A 23,267-nucleotide genomic window follows, 5' to 3' on the forward strand; every position below is an offset into this window, starting at 1 on the left:
TAGATGTTCCAAATCACATCCAAAATGAAAAAAAAATCTTTTGAAATGAACGTCTATTATTTGATCATTTTTGGGATTTCTCTTTTTATCAGGATTAAAAAAATAAAAATTGGTTTCAAAATTTCTCACTTGTAAAGATGTTCCAAATCACATCCAAAATGAAAAAAAAAATCTTTTGAAATGAACGTCTATTATTTGATCATTTTTGGGATTTCTCTTTTTATCAGGATTAAAAAAATAGAAATTGGTTTCAAAATTTCTCACTTGTAATTGTAAATATTATTTTTTCAGTATGGTTGGGTAATCAGGAAATGCTCTTTTAATCTACTAGAATTCGAACCCCCGACCTCCAGCTAGCTAGTCGAAAGCCTTACCCCTCGACCACGGAGGCCGTCAAAATACAAAAATACAAAAATTGAAACGTGTCGTAAATATGTCATATCTTATTGTAAAATTGATTAAATTGTGAAACAACACACAATAATCAAAAATTATTTACTCACGAACGCCGGAAATTAAACCCGCGACTTTTGGATTGCTAGTCGAAAGCCTTACCCTTCGACCACTGAGGCCGTCATACCGTCTACTTGAAATGTTACTTCACAGGAAACTGTCTAACTAAACAAACTTTTAACTAATATTGCTCACAAACAGTTCACGATTCCTCAAGTCAACAACTCATGTTATTTGGTTCGGTATAAGTAACAAGTAATATAATTGGAATACCTACAGCCACAGATCTAAATTGATTCAGAAAAACATTAAACATTTAGCCATTAACAACAAAACGACGCGACGTTCCGGAGGTGCTCAAACGTAAAGGATTTTTATTTCTTGAATCATCGGTCCTTGAAAAGACATCTGCGCTCCATTTTATTTCTCATATAAGCATTTCAATATCTTATCCATTTCCTGCTTCTACCTAAATGGCGTGTCCGTGTAATATTTAATTTGAAGGTTTTAAAAACTAAATTAGTTTTGTTACACCACTCTCTAGGAGAGAGACAACCGTTATATTTAACGTAATATACTGTTCCTCTCAACATTTCAATGTAAAAGGCAAATCCTCAAAGAGCACACGTTTGAATGTATATGTATACCGTTCTAATTAGTAAAATAGTTTGAAGCACCCGCCCGCAGTCCCCCCTTACCTCGCAGTAGTCCTACCTTAAAGTACACTACTTTTAGCACGATTTTCTATAAAGTGGTTCTACTTTATGTATTGTTGTTTTGATTTCCCAGGGAGCATTAATGTGGAGACTGTTTCTTCAAAGACAGAATCAGGAATCAGAAGAGTAGATGAGTGAAGAATTCCTACGTTAATTATCTTAGACACCATTGATGCTAAAAAGGAGAAAAACCCCTTTCAAGTTCCAACTACAACTACTGATGTTTTCAAAAAAGACATCTAAAAATCACTTGCGAGAAAAACCTTTTTCATGTTCCAGCTGCCAGTATTCCAGCTATAGCAAAGGACAAAATCAGGTATCCGAGAAGTAGATGAGTGAGGAATTCTTTATACGTTAATTGACTTAAATATCATTGAAGTTAAAAAGGAGAAAAACCCTTTCATGTTCCAACTGCAACTACTGATGTTCTCAAAAGAGACATCTAAAAACACACTTGCTTACTCACTCCGAGAAAAATCCCCTTTCATGTTCCAGCTGCCAGTATTCCAGCTATAGCAACAACAAACAAAGTTATTAAATCAGGAATAAATACACTTAGTAGTAGATGAGTGAAGAATTCTTTATACGTTAATTGACTTAGACATCATTGATGTTAAAAAGGAGGAAAACCTTTTTCATGTCCCAACTGTAACTATTAATGTTCTCGAAAAGGACAACTAAAAAGAAACTTGCTGACTCACAGTGAATAATTTTTTTACTGTTCATGTTTTCAAAAGGGAAATGTGTATGACTATCGTATGTTTAGTATATATTGCTTGTTTGATAAGAAACGTTTAGGTAATAAGTGTATAAACATATATGTAAAATAGTGAGTTCGTGAATAGAATAAAAAAATGTAGCAAGTTGTAATTTTTATTTACAAATAAGAATGTTTACCTATTTAAAAAAAACAGTCTTAAATTTTGTGCGATTCTAAGGATACAATTTAAATAAAGTAACTGGATACCTACAAAAAAACTAAAAATTGCTGAAACCATCCAACCTTCAAAATAGCAAGCCGAGATAATCGCATTTGAATGTTTGTTGAACTAAAATAAATACTGGGTTACTGCTTTAAATGGTAAAAGTTACATTTTTTTACAAATATTCAAATAAAGAATCATGGTTCATTGTTTGCCGTATTCAACATATCGATTACTTTGCCAATACGGTTACATTTTATAGGTTTGAAGGTTTCAGCAAAGTAAAAAAATACATACTGGAAAAAAATATTATTTTCAAGACCTTTTTTTTGATTTGGATGTTTCATGGAACATTTAAAAAAAAATAATTTCAAAATCAAATACGTCCAAATGACGTGGATTTTCTTTGATATATTTTATGTGTGAAAATATTTTTTTATAGTGAAATTGCTGAACATTTTGAACTTTTGGATTGGTTGTAAACGAAAATATTTCTATTGATGGAGAAGATTTCCTCAAAAAATCAATTTTTGCATATAATGGATTGGATGGTTTTTGCATAAGATGGTCCATTTACATTCACTCGAATAGTCTCCATTATTTCTTTTATTTTTAAATACAGGATATCTATAAAATTATAAAAATTATAAAAAGGACTTAAATATTCCGTAAAAAATATAAACGGTAAACATATTTAAAAAGCTTCACGGATAATATTCAGTCATACGAGAGGACGCTAAGTAGATAATTTAATTTTGCTGCAAAAAACTTTCGTAAACATGTCGGCAAAACCGAAAAAATAGTCATGGTAACGGTTAGCCGTCATTTTATTATGCATCATCGCTTAATCAAGTTGATTTCTTGCAAATATCCCCCGAGTCGCCTAGCGAAAGCCTTCAAACAACGGTATAAAATAATATAGAGTTCACCTACACCGGAATGGTATTCCTATGAGCTTTTTACAAGATACGTTTTTTCCATCTTTCCATACTTTTTCGGTACGGAAAATAGGATCGGTTCTGTTTTTGATACCGATTTTCGTTCAGGTTGGGCGCAATGCTCCGAAGTTATTTTAGAATATATAAATATAATGTTAAAAATATTAGGGGTTGATGAGACTGTGTTTTTTAATACTAGTTTGAAATGGTGTTTCTGTTCAGTATTGATATTTCGCGTAAATTTTTGATTAACATTTTGTGATAGATACTTTTATAAATATGATCTATGTTTTTATATGTTTCATCATGAAATGTTATTACTTCTTTTATGGCAACCACATCTCCAAATCTGTATAAAACCTTAGGCATGAAAACAAAGATTGTGTAAAGCAAACATTTTCCATAGGGATCGGAATGGAAATAAAAGATGTATGTTGACATGATTTAAGACTTACTGAAAGTGTCACATTTAATACTGTTGTATTTTTTAAAGTCAAGTGATTTTTATTTTCAAATTATTTTTGGATAGCCTCTATAAATATAGATCTGTTTCATTTCGCCTCACTAAAGAAAAAAGTAAAGATATGCGTGCAGCCCGTATAGCGCTGTGACTTTTTGTAAAATATTCAAAACCACCAGTTACAGGTCGTCGAGGCAGGGCCTGCCCTGTGCAGGGGCAATTGGAGCAGTCTACTCCGGGCGCCGACTTACCAGGCGCCAAGCAGCTAAATAACCAAGGCGCTGATAATACCTAACACAGCGACCTTGAGGTTTTTATTACCGTTTGTTTCAGGGCCGGCCCAGAATAAGGTGCACGAAATAAGGTTCCATGATAACTCAACACAGTGACTATTCAACGCACCTTTAAAAAGAGATATAAATAAAATAAAGTTTTTGTTTCATCACTTTCCATGACTTTATATAACTTTTTAAAGATGTGATGAGTTATCATTTTGATGATTTATCCGGTCACCATTTGCTATATATTTGTGCGTGGTGCTCCTTGGTGAAATAGGTTATGTTCCTTTGGAGACGGTGGAATTCACCAATGAATGAAGTGGTCCACCACTTCCGAGATTGGTCACATATTTGTGCGTCGTGCTTCTTGGTGAAATATGTGACTTTCCTTTGGAGACGGTGGAATTCACCAACAGATCAAGTTGTACACCGCTTCCTAGATTCGCGATATATTTGTGAGTGGTGCTCCTTGGTGAAATAGGTTATGTTTTATGTTCTTTTGGAAACTGTGGAATGAATGAAGTGGTCCAACGTTTCCAAAATTCGTCACATATTTGTGCATGGTGCTCCTTGGTGAAATAGGTAATGTTCCTTTGGAAACAGTGAATGTAGTGGTCCACCGCTTCCGACGTTGGTCACATATTTGCGCGTCGTGCTTCTTGATAAAATAGGTAAAGATCCTTTAAAGTCGGTGGAATTCACCAACCATTGAACAGGGTATTTTATTTAGTCATTGTCACCAACAGATCAAGTGGTCCACCGCTTCCCAGATTCGCCACATATTTGTGCGTCGTACTCCTTGGTGAAATATGTGACGTTCCTTTGGTCCACCGCTTCTTAGATTCGATATATATTTGTGCGTGGTGCTCCTTGGTGAAATAGGTTATGTTTCTTTGGGGACTGTGGAATTCACCAATGTATCAAGTGGTCCACCGCTTCCTAGATTCGCTATATATTTGAGCGTGGTGCTCCTTGGTGAAATAGGTTATGTTCCTTTGGAAACAGTGGAATTCACCAATGAATGAAGTGGTCCACCACTTCCGAGATTGTTCACATATTTGTGCGTCGCGCTTCTTGATGAAATAGATAAAGTTCCTTTAAAGAAGGTTGAATTTACCAACCGTTGAAGAGGGTATTTTATTTAGCCATTGTCACCAACAGATCAAGTGATCCACCGCTTTACAGATTCGCTACATATTTGTCTGTCGTGCTCCTTGGTGAAAAATGTGGCGTTCCTCTGGCGACGGTGGAATTCACCAATAGATCAAGTGGTACACCGCTTACTAGATTCGCGATATATTTATGCGTGGTGCTCCTTGGTGAAATAGGTTATGTTCCTTTGGAAACTTAGGAATTCCCCAATCAATGAAATGGTCCACCGCTTCCGAGATTCGTCACATATTTGTGCATCGTGCTCCTTGGTGAAATAGGTAAAGTTCCTTTAGAGACGGTGGAATTCACCAATGGATCAAGTGGACCACCGCTTCCTAGATTCACCACATATTTGTGCGTCGTTCTCTGTATTTTTAGACATCGGCGCTAGGCGTCTCGACGGACCAAGCCAGTCAGTAGACATTTCGCTAGCGACGCGGTAGGATTGCGCGTGCGCTTACACGTCACAAAACATCTCGCGCATTCGAAACTTTAAAACCCGACCTCGCTTTGATTTAAATTTTGAATAATGAGTTCTCATCAGTGTTAAAAACTTTGTATTATTACAAAAGATGAACTATTTGTCTTACATTTTAAAATGACCGTTGTATAAAAAGAAAAATTGCATTTAAAGTAAGAATGTGTTTTGCCAAATATATTTCATCGTTTTATAAGTGTTTTGTTTACCTTTCGTATCTCCAGCTGAGTAGATAAATAATCGGATTTCGGAAAAGAGAATTTGTTTTCACTCAATCTTTTGCGATGGTGTATGAAGTATAATATATTGTTAACTAAATCTTACCGCATTTAATCAACGATAGTTTAGTTTTCTACTGAATGGATGGTGATAAACATTTGAAAAAAATTAATCGTATTCATGTCGTTGAGATTTCAATTATAAATATAGTTTTTTAGAAGATGTAAAAATACGTCTCTTAACATAAAAAAATATCCCTGAGAAATAGGTCGACAAAGGTGTACAGTAAGTTTTTCCAATACCCTCCACTATATTAATATTTTATTATTTCAAATTATACAATAATTTGATAAAAGACGCATTTATAAATTCTTTTTTCTCTACAAAACTTTAAGTTTGATTTACTGTGGAAATCGATAAAATCTTTCTATGTGAGTAGGTATACTTCAAAATAATTAAATTTATTTTTAAGGTATTTTGATTATTTTTTTTAAGTACGTTAAAATTTACAATATAAATCTGGTATATAATATTTTGGAACATGCGTTCATGCAGAGGTTCTTTTCATAATATATAAGTATGAAATGTTACAAAATTAGATTTTTTTATGAACATGTATTGGGCAGGACTTCCGCCTAGGTCCGAGTGGCCCCGGACTAGAGTTCCAACCTTGGAGTTGGGGCCCCGGCCATGAGCCGATTTTTAATTTATTTTTTACATTAACTTCACAAAGGTGGCTTCTTTTAAGGCAGAATATGGAATCTTTGGAAACGCTACGAAAATGGAAAACGTTGAAGACACAGGACTCGATAAATAATACATCATATTTTCCATAAGGTCCCAACGCAGGAAGGGGCCCCGGCTAGGTGCCAAAATGATATACATTGAAGACACAGAATTCAGAAAAAAAATCACATTATTATGTGAAAATGTTTTATTACAAGTGAAAAATGTTGCTTATGCCATGATGGAGAACTTAGCTAGCAGTGGTTTGAACTCGATACGCTTTTTTTTTTTTTTTTTTTTTTTTTTTATATTTACTCCACACAGGAGGCCCTGAAGAAAATAATTTCCCTCAGGGCCTATGTCATCTTTGGGGATGCTGTGTGGAGGGTCTTTTTGTGGAGAGGAAGGAGTGAACATGGGTCTTGAAGAGTCCCATGTTGTAGGAGGGAGGAAACACAGAGGCCGGCAGTTCGTTCCACAGCCGAGCTGTTGAACTTAAGAACGAATCGTAGAAGCGACCCGTTCTCATGTGACAAGTGTCAACTGTGTACAAATGTTGGGCGCGCGTTTGGCGTGTATCCCGACTTGGGCGAGAATCCGACGCATGTTTATATTCGGTTACTTTTCGGTTTAGCTATTATGATTTTAAGGATTCATTTTACTGAAAAAATTCAAAAATAGTTCCGCTTGCGAAAATTCTAAAGGATTTTCGTCAAAGTATTGTAGGGATTCTGACTATCCGAAAAACAGATCCAAAAGATTTGTTGGTTTGTCTTTGTAAATGCAATTATTCATATTCCACTCCCATATTCACTCACACCACAAACCTAATATCTATTCCGATTGGGGATACTATTGAAAATAATTCGCACTCTTCGGAGTCTTTGTTAGCGATGTAACTAATTTTGCACTGCCTTCTCTCTCTTCACTTACTCCAGTTGGGATGTCATAGTTCCACAGGATCCCAAGTTATAGATAAATTTTTATTTAATTTAATTGTGTAACACACAATTAAAAATGATATTAGCGGTATTTAGAATCTTTTAAATTTATTTTATGATCTTATATAAGTATTACGATTTAGTGATATAAGTGTCTTGCAGAAACCCCTTCAATAAAATAATCCTAAAAATGAGAGTTGGTGTTTTTCTGTTAGTTTACGAGTTTCATTAGGGAGCTTAAGACGGCCCTGCGCGCCGTCATTTCTAGTTTATTCTGACTACTTCATTGTTCCTTCATTTTAAGCTCTATAAAAAGTTAAAAGCTTCCTCCCCTTAGTTGAGAATTGGCGACGCTTTTGGAGGCTGTAGAAAACAACATGTAAACTAATAAATGTTTTCAAAAAATATGTAAAATATAGAGCTCCTGAACACACTGACCCCCAGATTCCTACCCAACCCTCATACCCCTTTTCCTTCCCAGAATTTCCTCCCCTTCTTTTCCTAATACATTCATTATAATATGAGTGAATCTTATAATGGGGTGACCCAGTATTTATTATTTATTTAAGGTACAAAAATAAATTAAATCATGTTTGCATACAGTACAAACGGTGACCGGATAAATCATCAAAATGATAATTCATCACATCTTTAAAAAATTATATAAAGTCATAAAAAGTGATGAAACAAAAACTTCATTAACTGTGTTAAGTAGGTTAGGTTAAGTTAAAAATTATTGTTTTTCATCGTATCTAATGACTTTATATCAATTTTTAAAAGTGTGTTGAATTGTCACTGTGTTGAGTTATCATGGAAGCAGTACAAACATATGATTTAAATTAACTAAAATTTAAAATGAGGCTAACGAAATAAAAAAAATTCGGCAATATGTTACTTTTAAGAAATGGTTCTCTTCTCGAACGCATGCAAAAATAAGAGTCTTATGTTGTACACTTTGTAAAATAAATTAAAAAGACCCAATTAAATGATCAAATATTCAAATTTTCCATTTTTTATGTGGAAGAGATATAAAAAAAATGCTTGTCGTAATGAATGATTTAAAAGTCGGTGTTTACGGACACTGAGGGCCCTACACGTACACCGGGACAGTAGCACACACGCCGGGACAGTACAGGCCAGTACACAGCACACACCGCGCAGGCTGTGCGGGGCGTGACGGTCACGCTCTCTGCGGAAATTGTATGGAGAACAGGGATTTCCCTCCGAACTTGTCCCATTGTTGTGAAACATTTTTGCAACACCCGACACCCTCCGTGATGCCGAATTATGTGATGAATATATACATTTCATGCCCCTGGCTTCGTTACGACGGTCGAAAACTTTTTTTTGCAGTTTTTTTTAAGACTGTGTAATGCGAAAGCAAAGCTTGCAGTCGGCTTTCTATTATGCTGCGCTCCACTCTCTTTTTTGCTGAATTTTTGATTGTGTAATTATGGGGCAGTAGTAGTAGATTTGCGCAAAAAATATGGAAAAGTTATTCTACTCAAACTAAAAAAATATTCATAGTGCTTATTTTTCTGCACGCTCGAAAATACTTCTATAATGGGTGGATTATTATTCAGGGTGTAGGTACCTACCACCATCTAAATACTTGTTATTTTTACTAATTCTTCGCAACATGCTGAAAATGTGAGATATTTTTGTTATTTAGAGATAGTACCTATATCAGTCCCAGAGAAAGGAAGTATGTGACGTTAAAGTTCTAGTTATCTTCTGTCTTTTTCGTTTTCGTACAAATTGTGTGAGAAGGCAGAGGGCGATTGTCGTTGACCACTCTTTGGGACTACTATACCCACCTATAAACTCAAGGCGTTCAAATATTCTAAGCGTCCGGTGTTAATTGCATTACGTGTTGTACTATATTCGAATTTCATAACTCGCCACTTATAAATGACTTGATATTATAATGTGGCGCAAAAGTAATGTCATATTGTAAATGTGGCATAATTTTTGCAAATGGTGTCAAATGTCATTATGCTTTGGCATTTATGCTGTAGATAGATAGAGAATTCATTCATTGACAACAAGTAATGGAGCGATACATTCCCAAAGAACGCGGAATTATTGTTACTGCTTATTTGACCAATTTTACAATTTTCAAGTTGTTTTAACGTAGGTTTGGCAAGAGTAATGTCAACATGAAAATTGGCTGCCATTTTGTTAGAAAAGGTTTTTACGAGATACAAACGCTTAAGTGTTGTGCAGGACGATAATGAAATAGAATAAAAAAATCACGCTGCGCTTAAGCAATAGACCGGAAATAGATCAAATAAACAATAACAAGAGTTCCGTGTTCTTCAGGTGTATATCGCTCCATTGCTTGTTGTCAACTAATTCTCTATTTGTCTACAACATAAACGTCAACGACATTAGCAAAAATAATGGCACATTTACATTATGGCATTACTTTTCCCCACCTTTTGTAATTAATAACAACTTATTTATCTACATTGCATTAAGGGTCTCCATACAAGCTAACTTTCAAAGGGTTGAAAAGTACTATTTTATCTTCAACGCTCTTCCAAAACAATACGACGTACACTCCACGTTGTTTCTAACTCCTTATTTAAAAACAATAATTAAGTATGTTGTATATACAGTGAGTTGCTATATACAGTGATACAGCTATATACAGTGAGTTGCGTTGCGCGAACAACAGGGAATAAAATACCTCCACAGTTTAACAACATAAATCCTGTAAAATCTAAAGAATAACATTTAAACCAACATATTAAACAAAAGATAGAATCAGTGGAGTGAATCAGTGAATTCCAAAAACAAATAATAGTCCCTTTAACAGCATAAAAACCTGGTACAATAATACTTAACCTAAAAGTTGAGCGGTCAACTGTAAGTCAACGACTATACCTTAAAAATAAAAGTGAAACCAGCGAATATAATATCACATGAATATAGTGTTAATTAGACATTAATCTAGTGATATGTATGCGGAAAAAATATCACTTTAAACCGAATCTAATATAATAATAATATTATAATTAATCTACCTACTTAGTACAGTTAACACCTGTCAAAATATCTCCCGATCTTTAGTTTAAATTGAAGTCATTTAACGTATAAAAAAAAACTTTAATAGTGAATAGTCAAAGTTTAATACATAAAAGAGTGAATTTCAAATAAACAATAATAAAAATTCAAAAACTTTACTCAACAAACCTAACGGTCTTCCGATATCTAATTTGTCAACACCATTGTTTTCAGTTTAAAATAGTGCAAAAACAAAAAAAAACAACAGTAGAAATGAACAAAACAGTGTTTCCCTGATAAATTCAACATAAATAAAATAAAATAACAATTAAAAACTTTATCTAACTACCCTAAAACTGATCAAGAACATTATCTAGTGTCAAATAGTGTTTCATATATTAAATAGATCGCAAAAAGTGATTCTCAAAGCAAAATCCATGTGATCTTAAATTATATTCTGATACATTCAACAACAATATAAAAAAGAAAATCATAAATCATTCGTTATAATTTAAATAATTATTTATAATTTGTCGTACTACACCATCTATCGACAAATGGACCAAGCGAAACCAGTCACCTACCGAGCAATATCTTTCAAAAACTAGAAGTAAACCAATAGATGTCACTACAGTGTTAATTTAATATATTTTTACTACTGTTATTAAATAAATCAATTACCATTATCAAATAAAATCAAGAAACCTCGCATAAAAGACAAATATACAGAAACCGAATAAATAAATACATTATTACAATAAACGTAAATAATAACAAAAATGGACTGCTATAGTTGCGATAATATTATTAGTCCAAACAAGAGCATAAAATGCAGCATATGCTTAAATGCATTTCATTACACCTGCATAAATAGCACCGCAGAAAAATTTTAAAAAATGTCAAAAACACTCAGAGACAACTGGAAATGCAAAGAATGTAAAACATTGGATCCTAAAACTCAATCACAATCCAATTACACTCCTTCTTCTAGTAAGAACTTTCGGCCTTCCGACTCAACACACACTGAAAACCCAGAAAATATGAATTACATTATAAATTACATCGACAAAAAATTCGATGAAATGAAAACAGTGATTTTAAACAAGATAGAAACGGAATCTGCGGACAATAAAAAATCGCTTCAATTTATAAGCGACCAATACGATACATTAATAAAATCTATTGAAAAAATTCCACAGTTAGAAAAAGAAATATCTGAAATAAAAAATGAACTAGAACAAAAAAACATAGAATTCAATAGTATTTTAGTAAAAACAACAGAAATGGAACAGGCGACACTGGAAGAGTATCTCGAAATATCAGGTATCCAAAATAATGATCCTAAAATGACAAAAAACATAATAAAGGAAATAACTGCTGCGTGCGGAGTTCAAACTGAAGACACAGAAATTTCGAATATAAATCACATCCAAGATCGCCGACCAAACCACCCACCGAAAATAACTTTCAAATTAAATAACAAAAATAAAAGGGATGCCATACTATCATCAAGAAAAGGTCTCACCACGGAGGCAATACACCAGCCCGGAAAACAAAACATTTACATTGGAGAAGTAATGACGCCATATTACAAGCAACTAATGTGGAAATTAAAAAACCATGCAAAAATAATCAACTACAAATTTGTATGGTTTCGAAGAGGCCATTTATTAACCAGGAAGACCCCGGAAGGCAAAATTTTCAATATTAAACATTGTGATGACATTAACAAACTAACATAAACACAACTCCACACGTAAATACACTTCACATCATATACTTTCACAATTAATCACCAACATGGCGGATTACATGGAATATACAGACTCGGACAACCAACACTACTGTGTAAGTACAAACGATTTTAATATATGGACAAACATCACAAAAGAAAAAAATAGAATCAAAATATTACACCAAAACATTAGGTCAATTAATAAAAATTTTGATGAATTTACGATATACTTACAACAGCTTGATAATAATTTTGATATAATTGTGCTGACAGAATGCTGGTTGAACGATAAATATGTACCAAAAACAATAGAAAACTATAACACACACCACACAAAAAAACACAAAAATCAAAATGATGGCATAGTCATATACATCAATGATAAAATAAATACAATCGTCAAAGAAATACTCATAATAGACTCCAACTGCATACACATAGCATATGATAAAGAAACGTGTATTCTTGCGATGTACAGATCTCCATCCAAAAACGACATCACACATTTCCTAACTGCACTTAACAATACTTTAAAAGAAATCAACAAAAATAAAAATATCATCATCATTGGAGATCTAAACATAAACATCTTACAAAACGGACAACCACAAAACATAGAATACCTAACACTACTAGCACAGCATGGACTGGAGCCAACGATAAAGATTCCAACACGAGTCACACAAAACACAAAAACTTGTATAGATCATATAATGATCAAAACAAAACTAAAAACCAAAACCGTAGTACTTGAAAGCACTATCACAGATCACTACATGAATATGATAGCAATAGACACCGAAAACACAAAACCCAACCAAGACAAAATATTCACAAAAAAAATAATTAACTACTCAAACTTGAAAGAAAAACTCAAACAAATAGACTGGAGTACAATATACCAAATAGAGAACGTGGAGGAGGCCTGGGATAAATTTCATAACATGTTAGCACAAGAAATAAATAAAAACACTATCATAAAACAAGTAAAACTCACACACAAAGCTAAAAAAATTAAACTATGGATAACACAGGGAATATTAAACTGTATTCGTAAACGAGACAAAATTCACAAACAAATTAAATATACACCCTACAACATGGAACAACTTAACTACTATAAAAGATATAGAAACATCTGCACCAAAATTATTAGAGTGGCTAAGGAATTATATTATGGCGAAAAACTTAAAAAAGAAAAAAATAACCCAAAGGAATTATGGAAAATATTAAAAGAAGTCACATACACACAAAAATACAAACAGAAAAATACTATTGAAAATCTAAATATTAACTCCAAAAAATTAGATGTCAATACAAATACAGAAACTATAGCAAATCATGTGAATAACTTCTTTGCAAATATAGGAAAAGTTTTAGCGAACCGTAAATTGCATAACACAAACACACTAACACAAACAAATATATCAAATATCAATAAAAAACCGATACAACACAGATTTACAATAAAAACAACCTCGGAAGAGGAAATTAACAAAATAATAAACACATTAAAAAACCGAATTGCTCCTGGATTAGATGAGATAACAACGGATTGCATTAAGATATTAAAAAATGAAATTTTGAAACCTATAACACACTTAATCAACCTTAGTATAACACACTCCTGCTTTCCTAGTACTCTTAAAAAAGGACTAGTTATCCCCATTTATAAATCCGGAGACAAAATGGAAATAACTAACTATAGACCAATCACTCTGTTAAACTCGCTATCAAAGATTTTCGAAAGAGTATTAAAAAACCAAATTATAAAATACCTTGAAGAAAACAAATTAATCTCGGATAACCAATATGGATTTAGAGACAAAATAGGCACAAAAGAAGCTTTAGCATGTACAGTAGATTATATACATAGCAACTTAGATCAAGGGTACAAATGCATAGCGATATATCTAGATTTAGCTAAAGCCTTTGACTCAATCTGCCACAATTCACTTTTTAAAAAATTAGAAAACATGGGTATCAAAGGCAAGGAACTTCAACTATTTAAAAGTTATATGAGTAACAGAACTCAACAAGTCAAAATTAACAACCATACTAGTAAACCACTGCCGATTACATATGGAGTTCCACAAGGAAGCATACTAGGGCCCGTTCTTTTTACTATTTACATAAATGAACTTTGCAGCATGAAAATAGACGATGAAATAGTTAGCTATGCTGATGACACAGTTTTACTTTTCAAATCTAAGCATTGGAATAATGTATATAACATAGCGAATTTGGGAATCTCGCAAGTGAAAACATGGCTAGACTCAAACATACTTACACTTAACATATCAAAGACAAAATTCACAACATACAGTATAAATAGCACGGGACAGCCAAAAAACAATACAAACACCATAAAAATACACGAATGTTTAAACACCAACATCTGTGATTGCCCTCCTCTAGAAAAAACAGAACAAATAAAGTATCTAGGAATCGTAATTGACCATAACCTTAGATGGATACCTCACATCAAACATATCACAAATAAACTTCTCAAAACAATCCACATTTTCCTTAACATAAGAAACATATATAAAATAAAACAATTGAAAACAATATATTTTGCACTCTGCCAATCAATAATAGAATATGGAATTATTGCTTGGGGAGGAGCAACAAACTCGGCTATCAATTACATAGAAACCGCACAGAAAACGATCTTAAAGGTAATACTAAAAAAACATAGACTGACCGATACAGACCAAATATTCAACAGCTGTGACGTACTAGATATACGCCAATTATACGTTAAAACACTACTAAACTACATTTTTAACAAAAAAAATAAATTTCAACATACACAAAATAACACTAACAGACCAGTTAGACAAGCGTACAAAGAAAACATTAAAACTCCAACAGTAAATTCAACATTTGGACAAAGACACTACCAATACCATGCTATAAAAGCTTTCAACAGTCTAAAAATTGAAATTAAAATTGAGGAAAATAAAAATAAATTCACCCACAAAATTACAAAATGGATTAAACAACAAAAAAGACAATATTACCAAAATGTCATAGCATAAAATAAAAATAAAACCTACACGTAACACACAAAACCAACATAAACACACATCACTCACAAACACACAAGATTATTTTCACTGTATTATTTTTTTAATTTTAAATGTATTATTATGTATTTTTATTTTTAATTTTAAATTTATTATTTTCTTTTCAAATTTACTATCTTCTCTTTAAATGTAATATGTAGATAAGATTTTCATATTATAAAATGAAGGCCTCAGCACGGGCAAGCCACCCAGTGAGGCCTACATTACTGGAAAACATAAATTGTAACAAAATAATGTACCAAATAAAAAAAAAATAAAAAAAAATGTGTATCTTTACACAATCTTTGTACAAGTTAAGATTCCATAAGACTGTCACTTTTGACCGATAATCGCATAAATAATAGTATATCAAATCAATTATATATTTTTTAAATGTTGACATTTGAACGGTTATCATTAACAGCCGCATAGCGGTCATGCGATTTGAATACATAAATGGTAAACTTTAAATAGTGTTGTTTTGTGAAAAAAAGTCACCCCAAGGGCGCTTATATGCTTGATGGCTTGTCAAACATCACCTCGAGGGCGATTAAATGCTTGACGGCTTATCAAAAATCACCTCAAGGGCGCTTCATGCTTGATGGCTTAATAGAAATCACCTCAAGGGCGCTTCATGCTTGATGGCTTAATAGAAATCACCTCAAGGGCGCTTCATGCTTGATGGTTCATCAAAACTCACCTCAAGGGCGCTTCATGCTTGATGGCTTAATAGAAATCACCTCAAGGGCGTTTCATGCTTGATGGTTCATCAAAACTCACCTCCAGGTCGCTTACGTGCTTGATAACTGATCATAAATTAATCATTAAATTATCGAAGGAAGCAAACACTTTGTGGCTTGACATTATTACACAAATGAAAGAATATCTTTGTTTTAAACCACTTTATTACATTTATATACGTCGACCGGTTTCGGTTGAACTCAACCTTCATCAGGACAGTACAGGTATCAGGACAGTTTATATTTGTACTGTCCTGATGAAGGTTGAGTTCAACCGAAACCGGTCGACGTATATAAATGTAATAAAGTGGTTTAAAACAAAGATATTCTTTCATTTGTGTAATAAATAATTGCTGAAACGAGCCGAAAGTTTCAGCCACACTCTTGAATTTCGGACTTAATAAATCTAATGTATAAATAATAATACAAATTGACGGTGAGCGCCAACTTGATGATCAATCAAATGAGAAGGGGTTTCAAAAGTAGCATAAAATAGGAAATAACGTAAAATACATTTAATGTTTTTAAACACATCTATTTAAATTTCACTATTGTTTTCGGTAATGAATGAATGCAAATCTTGGAAGCGGGAATTAACCCACTTACTGACAGCCGATTTAGCTGAAACTTGGTAGATAGACTCGTATTCGAGGACAATTCATTCTATCAATCATTCGTTGCAATTGTTCTTTTTTAAAATCACCTACATACACACATTTATCTGAAATCGGTTGACATTACCGCAGTTAATATTCGAAATAAATGTCGGTCCTATACGATCGGCATTTGGCGAGGTTGTTAGCGCGATTAAATCCAGTCCCTGGGGATGAAGGTTCAATCCATAGTCAAACCAATATAAATATAAAACACACTTTAAAATGAAAAAAATATCTTGTTTTTATTAGTTGTATTTTTTAACTTTAATGTGGTTTAATGGTTATTTAGGACAAGTTGTTTCGGAGAATTTGAATAATTCATCAAATTTCAACGTTCATTTTCGGGTTCTGTGAAAGTTCTATTCAAGTTCTGTTATTATATCATTGTAGGCTAGTTGCTTGACAAAACTGAAATAAAAACAGAACTTGAAATTTTTTTTCACAGAACTTGAAAATGAACGTTGAAATTTGATGAATTGTTCAAATTCTCCGAAACATTATAGTATTCCTTTAATTTTGAAATTTTCATTTTTCTTTCGAAATGTAAGTCAAGTCAGATTTTTTAGGAAGTGTATTATTAGCTGTGTAACCCTTACCATTACGTTAGTTTCCCTTTTGGGAGGAATGCAGATCACGCCAAACTCTGGGAATTGAATAAAAATGCACTTTCTAGATGAGAAAAGTGTGTAGAAATTCATTAAAAAAAGAATTAAGGCGCGGAAGAATAAATTGAGGGAGATACAGCCGATCAAAGTTTAATAAATTGCACTTCGCGATATGATATTATTACCACATTATGACAGTCCGCCGCCATATTTTGTCACGAAAATCAAATTAAAAACTTTTAATACTTTTGAAATTTCAGCAGTGCCATCCAAAAAATAAAATGTGTTGCCATATAATAATATCAATGCATGGAAAATTCTGAAAATTAAATATCATTTGCCAGATTGGTAGTTTATTATTTAAAATCTTGTAAATACTTAATTTATGTATATATATAACCTAACCTAACTGTGATTTTCTATAACAAAAAAATGACCCTTTAATAACGCCCACTCGCGTCCCCTTTAGAGTTTTATCCCAGTTTTCAAGTAGTTTGTGGGCTACGCTAAGTTTGTATAGACGGTTTGTGATTTAATACTAATACCTTTTTTCCATGTTATTTCCTGTTACACAAAATTGCCCCTTTAATAACGCCCACTCGCGTCCCCTTTAGAGTTATATCCCAGTTTTCAAGTAGTTTGTGGGCTACGCTAGGTTTGTATAGACTGGTTTGTGATTTAATTCTAATACCTTTTTCCCATGTTCTTCTGCCTACTCTAACCCAAACTAAAAACCTAACCTATTTTGTAAAAAAATATTATTATTATATGGCAACACTTTTCTTTTTTTGGTTGGCACTACTGAAATTTCAAAAGTAAATACATAGTTGTTAATTTGATTTTCAAGTCATAATTGATAAATAAAACATGGTTTCTATGTATCGCGTACGAAGTTTCAAAACCCTATAACTCAGTTAATAGTGCCGACCCCCACCTAATTCTTTCAGATTCGGATTCCCCAGCCCTAAATTAGTCTAAATCAAGTTCAATTTCGGTTATACTCCCATAAACCGAATTTTACCCTCAGATCGCGAAGTGCAATTTTATTAAACTTTGATCGGCTGTATCTCCCTCAATTTATTCTTCCGCGCCTTAATTCTTTTTTTAATGAATTTCTACACACTTTTCTCATCTAGAAAGCGCATTTTTATTCAATTCCCAGAGTTTGGCGTGATCTGCATTTCACCCTCCCTTTTCATTACGTTAAAAATATATTGCTCTCCATTAGGAAATCTAAAGTGCTTCACTGTTAAGAGATGATACAAACCCGATGAACGGTATTTAGTTTAAACGAGTGATGACTCTGAGTATCAAAGAGTGCCAGACCGTTTAGTGTCCAGTGTGAGTGTCCAGGGGGCCAGTTCCCCAGCTAGTGACAGCTATTCCGCCAGCAGTGCAGGCGAGGTGGACTCGGCAGGCAGCAGCATGACTTCGCGGGGGATCCGCCGGAAGAAGTCCTCCCTCTCGGAGGTGAAGGTGGCCGTCATTGGCGCGCCGGCCGTCGGGAAAAGCGGTAAATACAACCATTTTCATTTAATACTAGAGCACATCCTTAATATTTATTAAAAAATATATTTGATTCAGGTTCAACGCCATTCAAAAACAAACATTCGTTTTAAATTAACACGCACCTAAGCTTACTATAAGGAATCCGTCAAAAATTGAAAACAAAGAAAAACTGTTTAAAATAAAGAATTATTAATAAATTTTGGTACCTAATTTATCGCTTATCTGAATCGTTCCCACTATTTATTTATTTATTTTATTTTAATATTACATATAGTTACAATAGTGATGTATTGCCTATCTCACTAGGTGTGGAACGCCTGTGTTGAGATGGAAATTTACATAGTGGTTGTTAACTAGTTTTTAGCTAATAGAATATCATGAAAATGCCAGATAAAATAAAATAAAATCAGTATTTTATTGTTTTTTTTTATAAATTATACAATTCAAGAATGAATGTAGAAGGTGGAGGCCAAGCAATAATAATTTTAAGTAATTAATTAATAAAGTTTCAGTTTGACCAAAAGGCGTATTATTCATATATACACAGTAGGCACAATTTTTATTATGTTATGAAATAGTTCAATGTATATTTTTATTGGAGGTAATCAATGATTTTATTTGTAAATAAAGTTTTGATTTGTGTGTTTCTAATGTCAATAGGTAAAGAATTGACTATCAGTCCCAATTTTGAAAATCAACGCAAATAAAAGTTCCAGAGTTCACTGAGCTGGAGTTACACACAGACACATGGATACACCACCGATATTATTATTTTTAATTATCAGTATTGCCAGTGAGGACTCATTTTATTCTGTATATTGCCACATCTTTCGATTATGCTAAAGGGGTATGGAATTAAACAAAAGCTACCCGCCTTATACCTAAGGTTGGAGTTTTACAACCTCCATCACAATATTTGATGGTCATCAAATCATGTTGTTATGTTTTCCAAATAATCACATTTCTACCAGAATCAATGTCGAAAACTGTTTAAGTGTCAAAACCTCGAAATGGCGATGAACATTGATTTGATTGTCATCAAATTCAAGGGAGATTAAAACAACCCAACCCGAGATTTTTTTTTTAATTCGTCTCTTTATCTTTATTTCTGTATAGTTTAGGATTGTTGTAAACGGAAATGGTGACCTCAATTATTTTCATTTAAATTAAATCTAAATTATTTATTTTCATTTTCCTGTCGTCTTTATTTTGGAATTTTTGGGATTTAAAAATTTTTCAATAATTTTCGGGAAGCACAAAACGGCTTATTACAAAACGCAAACCGAGCCTCGAATTATGAGAATGGAACGAAGCAACCACAAGCGGCTCGCGTTTCGGCTCGCAAATGTATACGCAGCATTAGGTTCTCACAAATTTGCACTTTACACTTTGTTGTTGGAGTTCAGAAAATAAAATTTCAGTGGAAATGTTTATTGTTGATTTTTATAAATCATAAAAAATACTGATTTCGGTTTAGGGTCTCCTTATTTGTGTTACTCTAGATTCTCTTTCAATTTGGGTTACATTTTAAAAATTGCAACTGGTTGTTTGAAGAAATCAGAATAAAGATAAATTATCTATAACATAATATTCTAACAGAAAATTTGTCTTTTTCAAAATTGTAACTGTGTGGAAAGGATTCAGACAAGCGATAAAATTTTTTTTACTACAAAATTATTTTAATTCTGTGTTTGAATTTCTTATAATTAATTTTCTGAAGTATGCAATAATTATAAATTCTGAAATCATAATATCTCGTGATTTGTATTGGTCTGCGCACCAGCGCATATACTAATATGTTTTAAAACACACAATTTTTTTTTTCGAATATACGATTTGATCAATGTACAATTGTTTTCCCTTTCTCGCTAACAGCCATTATTAGTAGGTGTAAGCAAGACACAAGGTTTTTCAGGTACGCTTCGCAAAGTCATCGCTGTACAAAGCTGGACATCGCTGTGTAAACACGGACAAAGGTTTCCTAAAAAACTTTTGGTAAAATACAAATATATTATCACGATGTTGGAACAAGTGTCCATAAAATACTTCGAATTTCGTCATTATATATTATCAAGGAAAATTCAGGTACTGAATGAATGAACACGTTTTCCTATATATGTTAAGAGTTTACTAAAAGTTTTTCAGGGAACGGCATGCAATCCCGTTTTTAGTCGGATTACGAACAGTTTGAAGAGATTCTAAGGATGGGTTGTTTCGTAGAATTTGAACAATTCATCCAATTTCAACGTTCATTTTCGGGTTCTGTGAAAATCCTTATCAAGTTCTGTTATTATATCATTATAGGCTAGTTGCTTGACAAAACTAAAGTAATAAAAGAACTTATTTCACAGAACTTGAAAAATAACTTTGAAATTTAAAGAATTGTTCAAATTCTACGAAAGAACCCATCCTTAGAGTCGCCGAAACAACCTGTCCTTAATAAATTAGGAATATTTATTTTTCTCCGTGCACCATATCCAGCAATACCCACAATTCAGTATGTGTTGTGGATCTCATATTACGCGCTATTAATTTGCCTATAGTGTGCCATTAAGTTCAGGTCCATTTCTAAATGATCTGTAAAGTTTAGAGGTGAGGGTTAAAGACTCCTAGTGTTTGCACAATGGCAAACATGCTAATCCTAATGGACATGCATCGTCCGTGCACTGCGAGGCATTATACTACACTTTACGAGCTTCATTCCGGATTTATTAGATACAAGTTAATTAACGGATCGGGAAGCAAAACAGAATAACGATTCTAGTTATTGCCTGCTTGGCGCCTGTAAACATTATGAGAACTCGTAAAACAGAATATAAGTAAGTTAAGCATATTAATATGCTTGGAATCTATTGTGCAAACAACCAACTATGGAATCTGGAGAAATGTAACACAATATCATTCACCAAAAGCATTAACCGCCTAATATTCCCGAATAAAATTAATTGTGTAGAACTGAAAACATTAAGTGAAGTAGTGAAATACTAGACTCCAAAATATATTTGTGTGAATGTATATAAGTGACTGGGCAATTTTTAGATAATGCAAACTAAACATAAATAATAAGTAATTGAATACCTGCTATGTGTTGATATTTAATTTGTTTTTAATTTTAATTTTGTTTACATTTATCATGCTCAAAATATTTTGTGATGTATTATTTTTTATGTAGTTTGATTATATATTTTGTTTCAATTATTGTTTGTAAGAAACAAGTTGACAAATCTTATAAATTTTAAATATTATTTTCTGTCTCAATTAGTTATAATAACTTTTTTTTCTCATTTAGTATTTTCCATAATTTTGTAAAAAAATGTTATTGGCGGGAACTTCACTGATTAATGCATCCCAGTTAACAATAAATACGCTAAAATAATTATGTATGTTTTTCATGTAAAATAAAAAATAAAAGTTTATTAGCGTATTCACGTTTTGGCAATCTGTCACATGATTATCTACTGTTATTATAGTCGCAATAAACAAATAAATACGACTTTCATTATGTAAAAACGAAGTTTCAACTTTAATGTCAGTTTTTCACAACACACGTTTTCAACACGAGACAGGAAAATATTAAGATAATATTTATTATCGTGCAGTGGAAATACATACAATTGAACAAATTATCCCTTAATGTGGCGTGTATGAGTGATCCATACCGGCTTGAATGAAATCAGACTTCAATGAAATTGATCTGTTCCAATTATCTGTTAAAGAAATATTTTGATATTTTAAAAGGTTAAGGGATAATTAAACTGAAAGACCACACATACACTTCCACAACACACTTCCATAGGTTTATCTCTTTAGTGGTAAGTACATACCATGAAATATGCTTTGAGGCCCATAAAATTAGAAATTGAGTGTTGGTGTTAATTTCAAAATATATTCAACTTTTCGGAGACATACTGTCAGTAATAATAATTATGTTTTTAAAGTAGTTGTTTATGTTAACAAATGTTTAATAGTTAAAGCAATTAGGGCCAAAAATATATACAACTATTTGGGGACACACTGTCAGTAATAATAATAATGTGTTTGAAGTCGTTGTTTATGTCAACAAATGCTTAATAGTCAAAGATATTAGGGGAAAAAAGCCAAAAATAACAATGTCCACAAATCACAATAAAATTTAAATTATAAAATACATTCCTTCGAATCGAATATTACTTCCTTTTGAATTTGAAGGAATTGTTTTAAGCGGTTATTTTATTTCTAATAGCGAATTCCCTGTAATATTAATAATACCTACCTCCAACTTTTGACGTTTCCCATATATTCTGATGGCAACATGCTACACTAGCGCCACCTAGCGGCATGAGTTGTGCGCCTTGCTTTGCTCTCATGCATTTTAATGGATTATTTGTGAAATTTCATTTAGTATATTTGACATTTTCGATAAGCCAAAACACAGGAAAATTTCTGTTTTTCCTCCTTCATATAATCCGGGCCTCTTCAAGACATTAATGATATCTTACGAATTAATACACAGTATTCCATTTATTGGTAGATAATAGGTAATGTCAAACGGTACCTACTAGGGAAAGGTCGATTTACGTGTCAGCGTGTTATTATATATATATATAATATACATATATTACAAAATTACATAATGTCATAATACCGTATTGAATAACTGAGCGTGGGTGATGGTTTTG

The 23,267-nt window shown here is 32.7% G+C and overlaps 1 protein-coding gene across 3 annotated transcripts in view; it reads left to right on the forward strand.

The window, feature by feature from the left end:
* Positions 1-5,359: 5,359 nt before the first annotated feature.
* LOC149412404 (ras-related and estrogen-regulated growth inhibitor) overlaps positions 5,360-23,267 on the forward strand; it is a 137,023-nt gene continuing 119,115 nt past the window's right edge. The window contains exons 1-2 of one of the 3 annotated variants that reach the window (XM_089645782.1): positions 5,360-5,553; positions 18,329-18,613. In XM_089645782.1, coding sequence (XP_089501908.1) covers positions 18,526-18,613 — 88 coding nt within the window. In that variant the 5' untranslated portion in view covers positions 5,360-5,553; positions 18,329-18,525. The other 2 variants (XM_089645784.1, XM_089645783.1) reach the window with 2 other exon arrangements.

The sequence above is a fragment of the Hesperophylax consimilis genome, chromosome 23 (assembly GCF_061612785.1).
Source record: "Hesperophylax consimilis isolate HC1 chromosome 23, BYU_Hcon_1.0, whole genome shotgun sequence".
In the NCBI taxonomy this organism is placed as follows: Eukaryota; Metazoa; Arthropoda; class Insecta; order Trichoptera; family Limnephilidae; genus Hesperophylax; species Hesperophylax consimilis.